Genomic DNA, 18,264 nt, shown 5'->3' with positions numbered 1-18,264 from the left:
TGACATTTCAAGAGCAAACTCAGAATCAGGTTGACTAATATCAGTGTTAATGTTATTTTCTGACTAATATCAACATTAATGTTGTTTTCCTTTAGCTCTTAAATTGATTACCTAGAATATACTCAATAATACCTGCTTGGATTTCAGTGGCCTATAAATGGAATTTGTACAAATTAATGATTGTGTGTCTTTAAATTTGGAGGGGAACCGCAAATACATTTTAGCTGTTCCTAAAAACAGTCCTCCAAATGCGAGGCGTCAAAGTTGAGCCAATTGTCTCAGTCACTAACTGCCACGTGATATTGGCTTAGTCATCTCACTGCTCCAGGCCTGATCTGCCTTAAGTTTTAAGTAAGGGTATGAGATCTCTAAGTTTTCATCATATTCTTTTTAAGTTTGTTTTTCAGAGAGAGAGAGAGAGAGGAGAGTAGTGGGTGGGGGAGAGAGAGAGAATGCCAAGCAAGCTCTGCACTCAGTGCAGAGCCCAATGTGGCGCTCCAACTGATGAACCCTGAGATCATGACCTGAGCTGAAGTTGGACACTTAACCCACTAAGCCACCCAGGTGCCCCCAATTTTTTTAAGGTTTATTTTTGAGACAGAGAAAGGGAGAGAGAGAATCCCAAGCAGGTTCCACATTCTACGCAGAGCCCGATGTGGGGGTCAGTCCCATGGCTGTGAGATCATGACCTGAGCCAAAATCAAGTCAGACATTTAACTGAGCCACCCAGGCACCCCAGTTTTTCATCAATTTTGCATTCTGTAGTTCACCATGAATGACCTCACACTTACAAAAATTCTTGACAGTGTATAATTCTTTACAATGTATAACCATAAACTGTATCTTTTTATGCCAAGCCTAGAAAGAGTTGCTGAACGTCAGGCTGCCACTTTCCAACAGGTCTCAGTGAAACTTGCCTGTGAAGGAATTGTGAGATCTTAAAACTTTGATGGAATACAAATGCCTCCCTCAGCCCTTTGAAACTGAAGGTCACTAATTTTCATCCCAAGGGCCTCCTGCTCACTACAGAGAGCTTGATACAGAAGGAAATACTGAACTTTTTATAGAGAACATGATACAGGAAAAAGTGTCTCCAAAGCAAGACCATGAGATAGAACAAACTATTTGCATGTGGAAAGCACAAGCTAAAATGAGAATCACGACTGATCTTGAAAAGAGTGCTTTCTAAAATAAATACAAAAATAATACACTTGTGGACTAGGTAAGGCATTTTTCTTTATTATTTTTCAATTTATCTTAGTAATGCCAGAAAAATAACAGCCATTATTTTCACTTTAAATGCAAACCAAATACTGCTGCACGCAGAGTACAAAGATTACCTACGAACATGGTCAGGTACAAAGGCCATATTAGATGTATAGACTGCACTTTATTTTTACATCAAAGTAAGACTGACAGAGCAATTTTTTTGACAATTATTTTAGCAAATACCGTGCTACTAAACAAAGGCAAATACACACACACGCGCGCGCACACGCACACACACACACACACACACATATACATGAACACGTTTCAACTGAAGTTATACATGTCACTTTGACAAAGGCTTCTTCTCTGGTGTGTCTCACCAGATATTTGCACCCCAAGGTCCCCCTGCCCTGATCCCGCCCCCAAATGCTGACTTGATCTGAAGAAACAAATTAGAGATGTTCTTAATTAAAGGCACATTTGGCAGCTACTGAAAGTGGCATGCATCTGGCACAGGTGCGCTCTCCCTAAAGCCACACCACACGTGACTTCCATGCTATGCATCTTGTTTGAGTGGTAGTCCAATGTGATCCACCTTTAGCTAACTTGCTTTGTAATTCTGCAGCAATTGGCTACTTAATGCACTATTTTCATTAAAGGCAAAAGGGAAATTTGCTCACAGTCGACAGAAAATGCACTTTACGGTGTCAAAAATGGAAAATAAGGCATGAAATTTACAAAACAAGTATTAGGTGCTTTTGTTTAATCATATAGACTTCATGCTTCTTAACCAGAGCTCAAAATATTTCATTGGCTCATGTGTAAGGGATTTTGATTTTAAGTTAGTAATGAGATGCTTCAAAGGAGAAATATTGAATAAACAAACTAAGTCATCACTTTCCCTTATAAATAATTCTGCATAATTCTTTCAGCCAAACCAATTTTAACCGTGTGGTATGTATTTTACTGATAAAGATTAATGTGCAACAGGACCTACACTTGTGCAACAGTCATACAATATAGGTTAAAAGAACAAGTGAACCTACACACAGCAGTAGAATACCAAGAAACAAATGGTTAGTTTCTTTCTTTCTTTTTTTTTAGTTTCTTTCTAAATCTGGAGGAAATAAAAGGTTTTCTTTGATATGTACAACACTAACAAATTGGGAACCTCTCCCTCCATTTCCATTTGTTTTGCTGAGCCACTTAAAACTGAATTTAAGCCGTCTTTAAAGACAGAGGATGAAATAAATGACTAAAGTAAGCCAAACTTGAGAATTAAGATCATGATCACAGATACGAAGTTTCGGTTTATGTAACTTTCAACTTAATAGAAAACTCATTAAGGAAGAATTTAGAACCATAACATAGCCTCCAACTGAAATGGTACTTGTTCACTAGACTGTTGTGTTGATTGTAGTATCACTAAGTGTGGCAGGTGCTTTCCTAAATTCAGACCCATTAAAACATTTCTTGAGCTGTTAGAGCGTAGTAACCTACTAAATATCTCCTTTGATACCCAACAACCTTTAATTAAGAAAACTTTTAATGCTTGTTTATTTCCTGATAATTTGTATTTTTGAAATGCATTAGAAAGGCTGGGAACAGTAAATAATCTTTCAGTAAACTTAGAAACATATACTTATCTGTTCCTGTTTTAAAAAGTGCTCAGACGTGAAAAGCCTCCCTTTGTATTGTTCTTGGTTGATAGCCCACTTAAATTAAATTCAACCTTGAAATATTTTTATTTTGTGATCCAAAGATGACACATCTAAGAACATTTCCATTTCTAAAAGAAATGTTCCATGTTTTGGGATGTGGTTTAGGAATAGTCATGCTGCATTGACTGTCTTGTAATGTCCTGGATTCAAAAACAGAATTTTGTGGTGATGCATTTGTCTTCTCAGCCACTTCTGGTCCCTGAATAAGTATATTTTAGTTACTACAGAGAATAAATTTGTCAGCTAATTAATGTTTCATGTATGAAGAAGGCAAGGATACAGTCTTCTCCACCTCCGTTTAAGGGCACCCAATTGGAATTTTTCTAAGCAGTCACCACTGCAGAAAATATTTTTACCCAAATGTCAGCTTCAGAATACAAATATCCTCTATCCACAGTGCTGATGCACAGTGGTCTCCTAGAACCACTGGGGTAGAAGAATGGTTCCCTTTGGGAGAAGTATGATTAGAACTCCAAATCTAAGCTTTTGCTTAGACGATCAGGCGGGTTGAAAAGCCTCCTTTAATGAAGGCTAACACACTGGCCAGGGAGATATTGAATGGGCTCCAATGTGACTTCTCAGGTTCTCATATGGAGTGGGGTGGGGTAATTAAAAAGAGAAGTGATCAGTAAGACAGACAAAGGGAAACCCTAGGGAAAATGAGGCTGTTCTAATAAAAAATCATGGGGGATTCTGGAATGTGTATTATGATTAATTGTAGCAGCACTAGTAAGCAGGCTTAGATAAACACTTGTTGAATGAATGGTCTTATGGACGTGTTGCACACAAGAGTGGATTCGAAATTAATTTTGGGGGAGACTTTTAAAAGGAGACATTTTACAGAGAGAAAAATGGCTACCATAATAGGAATGGTACAGATATTAAAGATTCAACTCTAACAAATAAATAAGAAAGGATGTGATAGGATGGATTGCTTAATGATGATGCAATCAACATTCTGGTCTTAAAGGACAATATACTGTACTACTGTGATGTACATTTAATGCTCTAATAAGTATCACAGGAAATTATTAAAGTACTAGGTTTGCACCATGATGCAGCACTTCTAAAAATGTCTCTAATGGCATGGTTAACAGAATTGCTGAAATGTTGCTTCATTATTCTGAGGACACATGCAGATACTGACGAATGGATGACTCTATAATGATGGAATGCTGCACATTTCATGGACATTAGAGTGGAGATTAATAAAACTTTTTCCCTTCAACAAGTTGCATGCATTTCAGTCACAGTATTTGTTAGACTCAGAAGATCAGTACATAGGCTTAATGAATAATCCATATTATGATATTAATGATGTAGGTAGATGTTCTATTATGAATAGTTTTGATAGAGCAAAGACCTCAAGCAAGGTAGAATGTTTAATATAAACTAACAAACTGTATACATGTTGCTTAGCAAATTAAAAAACTTACAAAGTTCTGCTTAAAAGATACCCATCCTATTCTAACCAAATTTTTTTCCTACATGCCAAACTGCAACTTCTTATCATTCTTTAAGATGAATACATACAATCCAGAACTAGAAACCAAGGCGTACCACAATACGTGCTTTTATGCTTAGTGTTTGTGTGTGTGTGTGTGTGTGTGTGTGTGTTTCAACTGAAAGAAATAAGAATCAACCATTTTCTCCATATAATAATTTAATATATGCCAGCCAAACAAAGTATTTGTATCTTTATTCAATTAAATTAAAACAGACCTGCCAGGTTTATTATATAACATTCACTATATACACATGATTTCGGCAATGCAAGGTAATTCTAGATCTGCGGATTACTCAACTATCCGTAAAACATGAGCGGTGTCAGGGACGCCCAGCAATGCTCCTTTCCACACTGGGTGACTGCATTTCCAGAGAATGGTTAGAGGGACGGCTATGAGCCATGACATGGGTTACCAGTAAACTTTCGTGGGGGGTGGGGGACGATAACAATCTAGCACAGATTAACAGTCTCCTAAATGTAAATCGTATACTTGACAGTTACATTTTTTTAAAAAGTTCTTCTGTCATGTTAATGACACAAAACTTCTTGTTTGAAGGCATCACCACCATATTTTGTTTGTAGGGAGGGTGGGTGGGGGAATGCTCTTAAAATTAATATAATTATTCCTAAAAAAAAAAAAAAAAGAAAGAAAAAGAAAAAAAAGTACCTCTTTGGTGAAGCCTCGGTACCCATTCACTTCACTGTAATAACCTGTAAACGGGACTGTGGCACAGCACGGGGCCTGGACTCCCACAAGGTCAGGCACCACAGCGACTCCCCACAGTCCTTTAAATGATTTCTAGGAAAATATTCTAAAGTAGGATGAGTAAAAGCAAAGGAAAACAAAGGAGATATGAAGATCCCTGTTTAAGATTTCTTTTTAAAAAGTGCATATTTTGAATTACAAAAACTGTCATCATGTGGGCCTGCTGGACACTAGACTATGTTTTCCATCCCTTTAACGATAAAGATCACTTCACAAAAAGAGGACTCCTGCCTACTGGCTGGAAAAAGTCCCTTTACTTGATTTTCAGGTGCAATCAGTTGTCCAATTCCTCTACATCAGTCTTTCCGTATCTAAACGAATACCATTTTCATTTTATAATTATGTCTAGGTTAAAATTCATTGTCTTATACTGCATCTTGAAGTAGAGTCGTTAGTGTTTGGAGTTGTCACTGTAACTCCTCAGTGCTGGCACATTCCGTGCATCCATTGCCAGCAATGGATTTGGGGCTAGGAAAATGTCCATCCTGGAACAGAGACACTCAGGAAGAATGGGCGTTCTCCAACAGGGGTGGTCCATCTCTGTGCATGGAGGGGTGTGTGTGCTCCCTTTTGTAAGTTTTTGGAGGGAGTTTAGGGATATGTTGAGAAGTGCTTTGTCGTGGAGGAACCGGCGGCCCAGTGATGGAAGGAAGGTCCACTTCTTGTGTCAGTGGTGGTGATGGCAGATGCCTTCTCGTGCCATGAGGAGAAGGTGTTTGAGGAGGAGGTGGCGTAAATGGGGAAGGGCTGTTTGGGAAGAAGGCATTGCCATGATCGCTTTTTTTGCCCAAAGGGGGAGGCTGGAGATGTAGTGGTGAGCTGGAGAAAACATCAGGTGTCCTCACAGGTTCTCGCGGTGGTAATAAGGGAGGGCTCTCGGGAGGGTCTGATATAGAGGTCCGGTCTGCTATTGAATACCGCGGTGAATAGGCTTTTGATGTGGGCTGTCTAGGAGGAATTGCTGGGGGGCTGTCCAAATGCTTAGACATAATCTAACACAAATGAAAAAGGAATAAAACACACATTTATTATTAATTTATGCAGTACTGTGACTATATTAAGAATTGGGGTTTTCAAACACACTGTTGGAAGAGAGCGAGGCACGGATCAGGGGGTTTTGGCATATTTTTTAAAGGGAGGGAGTTATGCCAATTCATTAAAAACAATTTTTTTCCAAGTTTTAATTTTTCTCAAAATTTTGTTGTTTGCTACTGTGCACCTATCAATCTAAGACAATTTATGACTTAACGTAAGTCAATCTTACAATTTTAAACCTACTATGTTCACATTTTATGACATTCTGCAGAGTGTCCTGACTTGTCCAGGTGCCCTGCTCTCCAGATCCTCTGAGAACCACCGAATCATGTCAACAGTTGCCAAAGAAAGAAATTTAAGCAAGTGGAAAAAAATAGCTATTGTAAGTCTTTAAGGTCTCTTCCAACCCAGAACTGTTATGAAAATCCCATTTAAAAGCATATCAGATTATCAAGGGTGCAGATGGGTCATGTTTAAGTTTCACTTAAAATGTGCTTTCATATATAAAGCTTCACACCTCTTTGCTTTTCTTTCTCTGTGTGGTCTGCGTGAGACTACATTCTACTCTTTTGGGATTAAACTTGTTTTCTCCTGGACAGTACCCATGATTTAGACTCACAGGGTTTTGAAAACATACCAAAAACTACTTTCAGAAGATAGGAAATAAACATTACCGCAGGGTAAATCCGTATTTAGTCCTCGTCTAAACTCAGTTAAGCCCAGATACCCTGAAGTGTTGACCTAATCTGGTAGGAACTAAACTAGACACAGGCACGTGATTCTAATGTAACTGTAATGACTCTGGGCTCCAGATGACAGGACTCTCTACGTACCTTAGATGGCGAAGATTCCGCGGGGGCAGATTCTGGCCGTCTTCGTGGAGGAACAGGAGGGGGGACAGGCACTTCGTCAGTGCCCTTGGTTAAACTTATAGATGATACTGAAGCAGATCCTGTAGGATGTGAAATTTTTTTTAACAGTTCACAGGAATTTTATCTCATCTATTAATCCTGAAAAGGCTTAGCTGGAAACTGCTTATATTTATTAAAAGAAATGTACAGAATTATCAAAAGCAGTTCAACAAACCAATACATGGTAGTATTTCCTTTATCAAAGCAAACTGCTATAAAAGCATGCAGAAATTTCTTAGCAGAATTTTCAGGGGAAAAAAAAGCTGCCTAAGATATTCTGTTATTTTGCTTTTTGAACAAAATAACATTCCCACTGTTAATTATTGGAAGTTTTTATTTGGGTATGATTCTCAGATTTCTGGGAGAAACCTTTGGAATGGTAATTTTGTTTAGCCTTTGTGATGGGCTCATTTTCTTTCCCTGACTGTATTAGTATAGAATCTCCCTGCCGTTAGGTGGTAGTCAGTCCTTGGGATTAGTTTCTGATCTGAACTGCTCTCCCCAGCGACTGTCTCAAAGGATGCCAGGAAGACTCTTGTGTCTGGGGGAGGGGTCTCTCCTCACTTTGCTTACATATAGGCTGGCTCTCCTTGGCAGAAAATCGGGTTCATCATACTCTAATCCAAACATCTTAATTGTGATGGAGCTATTTAAGATAAGTGAGGCAGCCCTGATAAAAACAGAAATTACACTAAATCTAGTGAACCGGATTTAAAAAGTTGATAAACTGGCACAAGACAGGTGAGTAAAGCTTCTAATCAGAACTCATCCTATAGACATTTATGATGACAAGGGCATAATCTAGGCATAAAATAATTACATTATGAAAGACAACATTCATGTAAGTTGTTAGTTTATGCACAGTATAAAAAAGATATGAAAAAATACATAAATCATCCAGAATTATACTTGGCAGGTTCTCATTTTCCTTTAAGCTTTTGTCAACTAAATGTTATAACAATATAGAACTTGAAGAGTACTTTGTGTACTGATGTTATTCAAATGAGAAACATTTTAATCACCTACCTTTTTTTCTTAAAAGACTATGTAATAAGTTAATTAGTTTATAACTAATGTCTTCCATTGGATACGTTTTGAAACCATTTGTATGAAGGACAGCAAAAACCATTAACCTATTAGCTTAAAATTTATGGACTAATTTGGTGAATTGTTAGTTGACTTTAAAAATAAAAGCAAATATCTGTAATGGCACTTTATTTCGCTTAACAGTGATGAATATTTAGGCCATATGATTTAAGTAGTTACAACTATAAGATAGTTCTTCTAAAGCCAAATTACGGTCATTTGCCTGCAGTCTGTGCCAAGGTCGTCAGGCTAAGTGTATCTTGTGACTCAGACGCTGCCCGTAGCCGCCAGCATTCCCATATGCGCATGCATGCTCTTGCTTTTTTTTTTTTTTTTTTTAAGTTGAGCATTAAAATACTACTAAGAACTCTACAGTTGGGAAAGAGAAATGGTTAAATGTGGAAGTCACCCATATAATAATGTTGTTTTAAAAGAGAAAAGGGTTTTACGAAAAGCATGAAGAGTATATACGTTTAAGCAAATCATCTATGATCAAAAGGTAGCACAAGGGAAGGCCTCACTTCTAAGATGTTGCAAGCGGGGTACCAGTGCTGCCAGGCCCAAGAAGAGTTTTAGCAGGGAGGGGGGCACTTGGTTTAATTTCTGAAGCCAAAGCAAGAATTAGGAGTCTTAAACTAAATATACTAACTTGGGCCATGGGGCAGTGAAACTTGGACAAAGACGGTATCGCTGCCTGTGAAAGGAAACAAGAGAAGCAGATTTTTTTCTTTCGTTGATAAATTCAACTCATCTGCAAAAATTAATCCACGATAGAAATGTTATTTTTGTCATTCAAGTAAAGAAGGGTACAACAGTCTTTTTCGTAAAAGCTCATTACGTCTCAGTTTTGAGAAAAATAAAGAATTGAGTTAATATCATACTGGGAATGTTGAAGATTCCTTTTAGATTCACTACCTGATGCCATAATAATTCAACGAAAAGCATTCATGAGGAAACTAAAGTTTTCTCTATTAGTGGAAGACTTTTAAAATATGTATAAACTCAATTCAAACAAAGAATTCAGCTGGACATATAAAAATATGTCACTTACTAGAGATTATTTTGAAAACTCAACTGTGTGAAATAAGTAGTAAACAATGAATTTATGTTAGTAAATTGAAAAATAAAAGGGAATTTCTTACTAATATTATTATATACTTACGAAATTATTCTTAGAGCATGACAAAATAACTACAGCTTTGGATATTACAAAACAAGCTTGAAAGTGATATAGCCTTTTTCCTTCTATATTCTTGAACACTTCTTTAAAAAAAATCAATTAATATTTGGCACTTCGACACATTTTGTACAGGAAACTCACTGACAATTTTACAGTGCTTCATTTCAACAGATTATTAATTCATCTAAGAAAAAACCTGAAAACCATAAAAGTCAAAGCCCCAAGAGCAATAAAGGCGAAAAACAGACAAAAGGTTAAGTTATCTGTAGTGGTTCTAAATCAACATAGTTGTCTCTGTTACACTGCCTCATATTACCAACATACGGAAGAGATAATATCCACGAGACTAAAATAATTCCTGTAACACTAGACTCAGCTGATTTTTTAAAACTCAGGTTTGTCTCTCCCCCTGTCTCTCTTTCCACAATAGACAAGCACTCAATTTGGACCACTGTTTCTTTTAGCTTCTTTGGTGAGAACAAGAATAATTTTATGTTCCAGGTTCAGTTGGCAAGATTATTAATGTGATTGCTACTTCTATAGCTATGGGTTTATTTTCCATATACCCCAGTTTCTAACAATCTATCCCATTAATCTCCTTTCCTTATGTACTGATACTTATTTGGAGGCCACAGTTACCAAAGGTAGCAATCCAGCTAATTCTAATAAGTTATCTCTCAGAAGATTAATTTTTATACTTTGATATTAAATGAAGCAGTTGCTCTGTCAATGATTCACTCCACTGCTTATTAGGCATAACAGGGGTTAAGGGAATATTTACCTTTAGTGTTTACCTATTTATGTTTTTTCTACTTTTCTTGGAAAGGAAATAAATATGCCTCCTGGAGATAAGCCTCAAGAATATGGTAGTACACTTAGTATAATACGGGAATAAAATAAAAACACAAAGCTTATGATAGTTATAAACTGCAGACTTGTAAAAAGAATTATTATACCTATACATAAACACTTGTGCATACACAGACTTGGTTTTGGTCATATTTATATACATGTATGTCGCAGGCTTAGATTTGTATGTTTGGTAAATCAAGGGCACTTTTCTGATTTGTCATTTTAAATGGATTTCTTGGTCTCACTGCCTGGAAAATGCAAAAAAAAAAAAAAAAAACCCTCTTTGAATTATACATGCTCTAATCAAGAAATATATACTAAAAATCCTTGTCAGTGAACAAATTTACTTATAATGAGTTAGGAGTGAAAACCCACTTAATTAAAAAAGTATTTGTTAAGTACAAATCCCAAATGACAGCTCAGTGGTTCTCAGTCTCAAGCTTTTGGAGTGCCTGGGTGGCTTAGTCGGTTAAGTGTCCGACTTCGGCTCAGGTCATGATCTCACGGTTTGTGGGTTCAAGCCCTGCACTCGACTCTGTGCTGACAGCTCAGGGCCTGGAGCCTACTTTAGATTCTGTGTCTCCTCTCTCTGCCCCTCTTCCAGTCACACTCTTTCTCTCTCTCTCTCAAAAATAAACATTAAAAAAATTAAAAAATAAAAAAAAGAACCCGCTGGAAAGCTTTTAAAAATTACTGATTCCTAGTGCTAATACCAGCCTAATTCAAACAGGGGCTGGGCATATAGGTATTTTTTTTTAAGCTCCCCATGGGATCATACTGCACAGTCAGGATTGAAACCACTGTTCAAGATGCTTTCAATTTATAATGAGTCTTTCTTAAAATAGAAATAAGCATTTCCCTATAGACAAAAAATGTATCAATCATGAATAACTTCTTAAACTCACAAAAGCCTGTTTTGCAAATTCATTTGAGATCAGAAACTAAGCACCTACAAGAATCTTCTATGAAGAAAAGCCTTGCATTCCAGCTTCAAGCTTGGACTACCATCTTTTCTTGTCAAAGCTTCTGCTGCAGAGGGACACAGCTAAGCTCATCTGCAGCACACAGACCAGGTGGGGCCTCTGGCTCCCTTTTCTGACCAGGCCGTCTTTACACAGGGAGGTCCCTAGAGCATCTCATCCTCTCCACCTTGTTAGAGCAGCAGAGACAAAGCAAGCGAGCTGGGTGGTCTCTCCCTGGTCAGGGCCACTGTCATCATCACCTCAAAGGTAGAGCTGGCCAGGGCAGCGTGTGGGGCAGGGCTCTGAATGTGAGGGTGTATGTGGGTGCAACTAAGAGGATGGCCAGGTTCCTCACCACAAAGCTTGATGTGACCATTCTTGCCCATTCTGTGGTCATCGTTTGTGTAAACTCCTACAGCATTATGTCTTCACCACTCATTTAGCACTTTGCTTTGCTAAGCCCTTACGTATCTTCTCTAGTTAAGCTTGCAATCTTACTGAGAGTGAAAAATAAACACAGTACGAAGAGAGAATTGCAGCATTTAACTGTGATTTTCTTTGAACCATGATTATTTTTCCTCTCTCAGTAAGATTTATAAACTTTACCAGAGAAAATGTGATGTAGGAGTACTGGGCAAGGAGTGAGGTATGCAACAGATACTGGCTGAAAAATTAAGTATGGTTTTTGTTTGTTTGTTTGTTTGTTTGTTTGTTTTTAAATGTTTATTTTTGAGAGAGAGAGAGGGAGACAGAGTATGAGTGGGGGAGGGGCAGAGACACACACACACACACACACACACACACACACACACACAGAATCCGAAGCAGGCTCCAGGCTCTGAGCTGTCAGCACAGAGCCCGACGTGGAGCTTGAACCACAAACCGTGAGATCATGCATGACCTGAGCCGAAGTTGGACGCTCAACCGACTGAGCCACCCAGGTGCCCCAAGTATGGTTTTAAAGTAAATCATTCTGAAAGACAAAACTATATGAAGCAAAACAGTACTATTATAACTGATCAAAAATTCTGGTCAAACTGCCTTTTGAAAAACTTAGGCAACGGAACTTTCTGCTGTTCTGTTGAGTGGCAGGTGTTCAGATGACATAAGAATGTAGGCACGGCAGCTCTTTCCTGCCAGGCCCTGAGGAAGGGGGAGTTCACGCTGTGGTGGCAACACAGTGGGCAAGGCGGTGGCCCCCATGGTACCAGCAGATCTGTTAAGCAGAAGTTGAGGTCAACAGCAGATGAGGATCTTTACTACACGCAGGCCACGTAAGTTTTAAGTAAGCGACTAACTGAACATACAGATGGTTTTAGACTTGGCTAGGTTTTTTCATTTCAAAGTCAGTTATTTTCAGTTTCTACCAAGAGCAAAAGGAATAGTAGTAGGTGTTTTCTTTATCACAAAGAAAGTGAAATTGAGAAAACCCCCAAAGCTAAGACTACAAAGCCCAACTCCTGGAACAGTGGTTTCTCCACTTGTCCAGTATTTAATCCTGTTCCACCGCCACATACGGCAGAGCACAGCTCCAGCCCGCTGCATTCCAAGACGACCCCTTCTTCCCCTTTTGACTAGTTATCGTAAAGATTCAGCACTAGTAGGGAACTAGTAGGGAACTAGCAGGTAACTTATCTCCCGTTTCCCCACCTCTTCCATTTGTAGCTACTTTTTAAACTAAGAGAAGTAGAATTTGCAGTTGATAGCTTTCACAGGACTTCAATAATTTACTTATTTGGGAATCCTTATAATACAGACTAGCTCTCTGCTTCAAGAAAAAAAAAAACCTGCAAACAGTTAAGTGGGCAGAAGAAATAATGATTTTAGGTGGGGTATACTGCAAAAAATGCTGGTTTCATTACTTAGCTTTAGAGGATTGGGGAGAATAGGTGGGATTTTCTTAACCTGGTATTTATTTGAACTTATCAGAAATATATGTATATAACGTGACTCCATAACCCCCAGGAGCAAAATAAAGCCAAGATGTAGTAATTCTCCAAACAAACACACTTTAGGGTGGTCAACAGACAAGACAAACTTCTGGGTAACTACAAATGTATGTATAACACAGGAATAAATAAATAGGATTCTGGACCAAATCTCAAAATAATATACCTTCAAAGAATAATTTTAAGTCGATTTTTGTTAAAAAGTTAGATCCTCTGATTCCTAACTCCTAGGTCACCCACCTCTCGACCTCCTCCCCACAATAATGACACGCTGTCCCTCAGGACTGGATTTTGTGCTGCCAGATACTGGGGTTGAACTTGGTCTGTACATTGAGCTGACAGCCAATGGGAAAAGCATGTGCAAGTGGCTGTGAGAGGGTTAAAGGTGATGGGATTCAAGTTTGGATTTAATACTGAACAAATGGAAAAAGGCTGTTTGTTCTTAGAGCTTTAAAACTGCACGTGGAATTGGTTAGAAAGTCAGTGGAAGCAGGGTGACCCATGTATAAAACGTAGTCTCTTCAAAGGGCTAGAGCTGAGCATTACAGTTTGGTAGCCACCAGCCATGTGTGGATTAAACATGTGAATGTGGCTGGTCTGAATTGAGGTGTGCTGTAAAGTGTAAAATGCATATGGGATTTTGATGGTTTAGAACAAAAAAGAGAATGTAAAATATCTCAATAACTTTTCATACTGAGTTCATGCTGAAATGACATCCTGCATACACTGAGTTAAATAAAATACATTAATCAAATTAATTTCACCTAATTCTTTTTGCTTTTTAAAATGGGGCTGTAGAACATTTGAAGTACATACGTGGCTCATATTACATTTCTATTAGACGACACTGGTCTAGAAATAAGAAAGGGGTGAGCAACAGTGTGCAGTCTGGGAGATCTGTCCGGCTGGGCTGGAAAGCACAGGCAGTGGATTAGCGGGCACCACATACTGTCCGCCAGACGGTGCAGACTAAGGAAGAGTTTGAACTTGATTCTTGCTGCAAAATCTGAAACTACAGAGTTTGGTGGAACCGGAATGATGTACTGAGTAGTATGCAGAGATAATAATTTTGGAGGCAGCATTTAAAGCGTCGGACTGACAATTCTTGCAGATTTCAGGAGTTATCTTTGTTTTCTCTGGATATGAGGGATGCCATTTTAAATTCACCAACTGAAAGCAAATACTCGAATACCAATTTTCAAGCTTAAATTACTGATTTTTATCACCAGTCCTTTCAGTAAAGTATAATAAACTTAAAGAGAGCAATTCCAACAGGTTTTTTAAAAAAATTATGAGTTCAGAATTTGCTTTATATTTTTGTAATAATATCTTTTGGAATGGTATTTGTGTACAAATTTACAAAAAATAAAAAAGTTATACAGATTCTTTATTACTGCTAGCACACAGAATACTAACAACTACTTTTAAGCACTTAAAATTTTAGCACCTACTTGAGTGAAAAGGGCTCGAATGATCAGAGTCAAATACGCTGCAAACATCTGTGGTACTAGAAGCACCCGAAGCAGGAGGAGGTGTTAACGGTGTTCTTGGAGAGTTTGGTGCAGATGCTGTACTTTCTGTCTCACTTTCGGGGATCCTACTGTAACTAATTTTCCTTGGCTCCTGCTGCAGAGGTGTGGGATGTCTCATGGTACCTGGTCTTGGGTTTGATGGACGAACACCAGGAGATTTTAGGGGATAGCTGTATTTTTTTGGCTGTAAACGTAACAAAAGAAACACAATATTTAAAACACCATAACAGAAAGGAAGGTTTTTCTATATATGCCTGGTAAAACTCAACTAATTCTAGGAAAACCATAAACCATTAGTAAAGAAGTTGTATAATGATTAAAACTAAAGTGTCCAAGTTAAAATATTAACGTCCCATTTCCATAAAGCCTTGGCTATCTAAAATATTAGGCAATGGATTTCTTTAAATAGCTGAGTCTTAGTCCTAAAAATGCCAGAGTATTTGTTATCTTAGTATTTTTGAATGGAAGTCTTTCTAAGATATATTGTAGATTTCTCTAGCTTTTTAAATAGACCCTGTTGAACGAATTTAACCTTGCTGGAGAAGCCAGGATCATTATTATGAATTATGATACCTTACTATGCTGTAATACTGTGATGCTGGAATCATTTGAGCTATTTACAAATGCATTAAATTGCTGGAGTTTTCATCCGTGTGTGTATATGTTTAGGTTTCTGAAATTTTCTTACAGAGTGCTATTAGCGAGCCTCTTTGGAGCAAGACTCTATAGCTATTTCCAATTTTCTGTTTTTAGTCCATCTTTTGAGAAACTGGTTTAGGCCTTGAGAAATTTTCTTGTGAGGTCATTGCATAAGCTTTAGTTCACAGATACTTTGAAATTTATCTTGGTTACGTAGGAAGCCATTTATATTTACTTATTGATTTTTTTACTTTCTTATGAACAAGAGAGATTATGTTCAGATCAGTGAGGTGATGATACTAAACATAAAGTTGGCCAGGCACTGGTAAGTAAAGAAAACAATGGAAACTTTATTTCCCCCACAAAAGTATCTTTAACCAAACTTGTTATTATTATGGCTAATGATTCATAGTTAAAAGTTTTCATAAGTCATTACTTTAGAAAAGTCATAAATACATGTTTATTATAAAAGGATTGGTATAAATTAACCAAATTTTTGCCCTTAAAGTAAATCTTGGATAACATTTTTGTTTAAAAAAAAAAATGATTGGGGTGCCTGGGTGGCTCAGTCGGTTAAGTGGCCAACTTCAGCTCAGGTCACGATCTCATGGGTCACGGGTTCAAGCCCCACATTGGGCTCTGTGCTGACACCTCAGAGTCTGGAGCCTGCTTCGGATTCTGTGTCTCCCTGTCTCTCTGCCCCTCTCCCACTTGTGCTCCCTCCTTCCCCCTCTCTCTCAAAAATAAATAAACATTAAAAATATTTTTTAAACAAAAAACAAAACTTATTTATTTGCCCAATTTCTTCGTCTACCAGGATTTATTCAGATTAATATTACTGCTCACTTATATGCAGCCAAATGGAATATTCCTGAGCGTATTTATTAAGCATTTATTCGTTACTTTTATCCATCACCTGTGCACTTCATCCCCGAATGCCCTTATGGAAAACTAATCTGTGCAACACATATGGTGTTAATGACATCACCAGATATCGATAACTGCAAAAGATATACAAACATGAAAGAAATATGAATATATGTATGCTTACAAATCTTGGGAGAGGCTTAGGGTTTCGCGGTTCTATTTCTAAGGATTTGTTGAAAAGATAATCTGTAAATTCTTTTTCCATGCTATTTCCCATTGGATTCAAATTTTCAAAGAACCTCTAAATGCAAAGAAATAAAGTTATTAATATTAAATATTTTAAATGCAGTCTGACATTCACAAAAATAACTGCAGAAAACATTTAACAAAATGTTAACTTTGAGTTATTTTTAGTTTTATTTTCCTTTATCTCTTCTCTGAAATAAACCTGTCTTTCATCAGCCGGTTTATAAACTTAATTAGAAAGATGTATCCTCAAATAATTCAACTTACTTTGATATCTGATTCTACTCGTAAACAATAAGGCTGATTTTGGTACTGCTGGATCTCTCCTGTTATTTCTGCTACTTTCCTCCTTTTGCTAAAGTTTATAAGCTCTTTTCCATGCCTTTTTAGGACCTCAGGGTTGCCTTCTTCTGTTTTCAAGATATTAGTTAGATAAATTCCTAGAAGATACAATGAAATTATTTCAAGGATGAAAAAGGAACCAGCTAGTTTTTTTGTCAGTAACTGTAGGCATAGGTACAATCAATATGTACGTGTACAATAAGGTATGTACAATGTACCATCTCAATCACCATAACCAAAGATTTAAGGCACAGATTTCCATTCTATGAGAAACAACTAGCTAACTAAATATTAAGAGAAACATTTTTGTAAGTATCAAATTATTCTGTGACACTTAAGTTTTATAAATACCCAAGAAAAAGGGGACCAAGTTTAACGAAATTTAAGAGTTTTATCAGGAGGACTCCCCAATTTTCCGTACCTCCAAAACCACATGGTATTTGACATAAGTCACCATTCTGTTAAAGGAATTTTAAGAATAACCCATCACTTAATAACACGTATTTCTGGCCAAAGAGGAAAATGTTAAATTCAGAGGAACATACTTTCTGCTTATTCAAAGGTTGCTAAGGATTTGTAATTCGGAGGCAGTACCGCTTGGATAGGCTTGCTCATGGGAGTGTGGAAGGCTCTGCAAGCCTAGCAAACACAGCACTGCATAGAATTTATTTCTATTCTGATCTTCAGCACTTTTAGATTTAGTGGCAATGTCGAAAATGAGCTCCAGTTTCCCCATCACTGCAGGCTGTGCGCTGGGTGAGGAGGAGAAGGAACCAGGTAACAGGCGTTCTCATTCTGTACACAGCCCTGTGGTTCCAGGAGCACCTGAGTTCCTTCCTGTTCTAGCATAAAGGTTCTGGAGCCAACTCTGCTGCACTCTACTTGTGTGGTCTTGTGCAAGTTGCTTAACTTCTCTCTGCCTTGGTTTTCTCATCTGTAAAATGAGGATAGCAGGGTTGTTGTGAGAAATAAGTGAGTAAATGTATGTACAGACTTAGAACAAGGTCTGACTAAAGTAAATGCTTAATTAGCTACGGTTGTGGTTGTTGATGCTATTGTTGCTATTCTTGGCCTGGTCTCTTAGGCTTCTGCGTCTTCCCCTAAAGTACTTTCCACTAAAGAAAAGGGAATGTATGAGTACCTGAGTTCATTCACTCAGTACACAAGGACTGAGTCTCCGCTGTATGCCCAGCACTGTCTTAGTACCGCAGATGAAGAGATGAACAAGACACACAGTCCCTGATCTCAAGGAGTTCAAAGCTTCGAACGTGGGCTACAGTACAATTTGGTCAGTACTGCATTAGAGTAATGCATAAGATGCTGTGAGGCCGCCGAGGATGTGTGCCTAACTCTGCCTTGGACTGGTGTGAATAGAAAAAGCATCACAGATGAAGTGATGCCTAAAAAGTCTCTAACAATGAGCGAAGTCAAATGAGCAGAGTAAGCTGGAAGGGGAT

The 18,264-nt window shown here is 37.8% G+C and overlaps 1 protein-coding gene across 3 annotated transcripts in view; it reads right to left on the bottom strand.

Annotated features, from left to right (window-relative positions):
- Window positions 1-1,216: 1,216 nt before the first annotated feature.
- SOS1 (SOS Ras/Rac guanine nucleotide exchange factor 1) overlaps window positions 1,217-18,264 on the bottom strand; it is a 150,309-nt gene continuing 133,261 nt past the window's right edge. For 2 of the 3 annotated variants that reach the window (XM_043604113.1, XM_043604115.1), the window contains 6 exons: window positions 16,733-16,905; window positions 16,404-16,520; window positions 14,633-14,897; window positions 8,888-8,932; window positions 7,075-7,193; window positions 1,217-6,198 (listed from right to left, as the gene is read on the bottom strand). In XM_043604113.1, coding sequence (XP_043460048.1) covers window positions 5,707-6,198; window positions 7,075-7,193; window positions 8,888-8,932; window positions 14,633-14,897; window positions 16,404-16,520; window positions 16,733-16,905 — 1,211 coding nt within the window. In that variant the 3' untranslated portion in view covers window positions 1,217-5,706. The remainder of the gene's footprint in view (window positions 6,199-7,074; window positions 7,194-8,887; window positions 8,933-14,632; window positions 14,898-16,403; window positions 16,521-16,732; window positions 16,906-18,264) is intronic. The other variant, XM_043604114.1, reaches the window with a different exon arrangement.

The sequence above is a fragment of the Prionailurus bengalensis genome, chromosome A3 (assembly GCF_016509475.1).
Source record: "Prionailurus bengalensis isolate Pbe53 chromosome A3, Fcat_Pben_1.1_paternal_pri, whole genome shotgun sequence".
Classification (NCBI taxonomy): Eukaryota; Metazoa; Chordata; class Mammalia; order Carnivora; family Felidae; genus Prionailurus; species Prionailurus bengalensis.
Note: the sequence above shows the minus strand (reverse complement) of the source record. Positions and strands in the feature narration are given on the sequence as shown.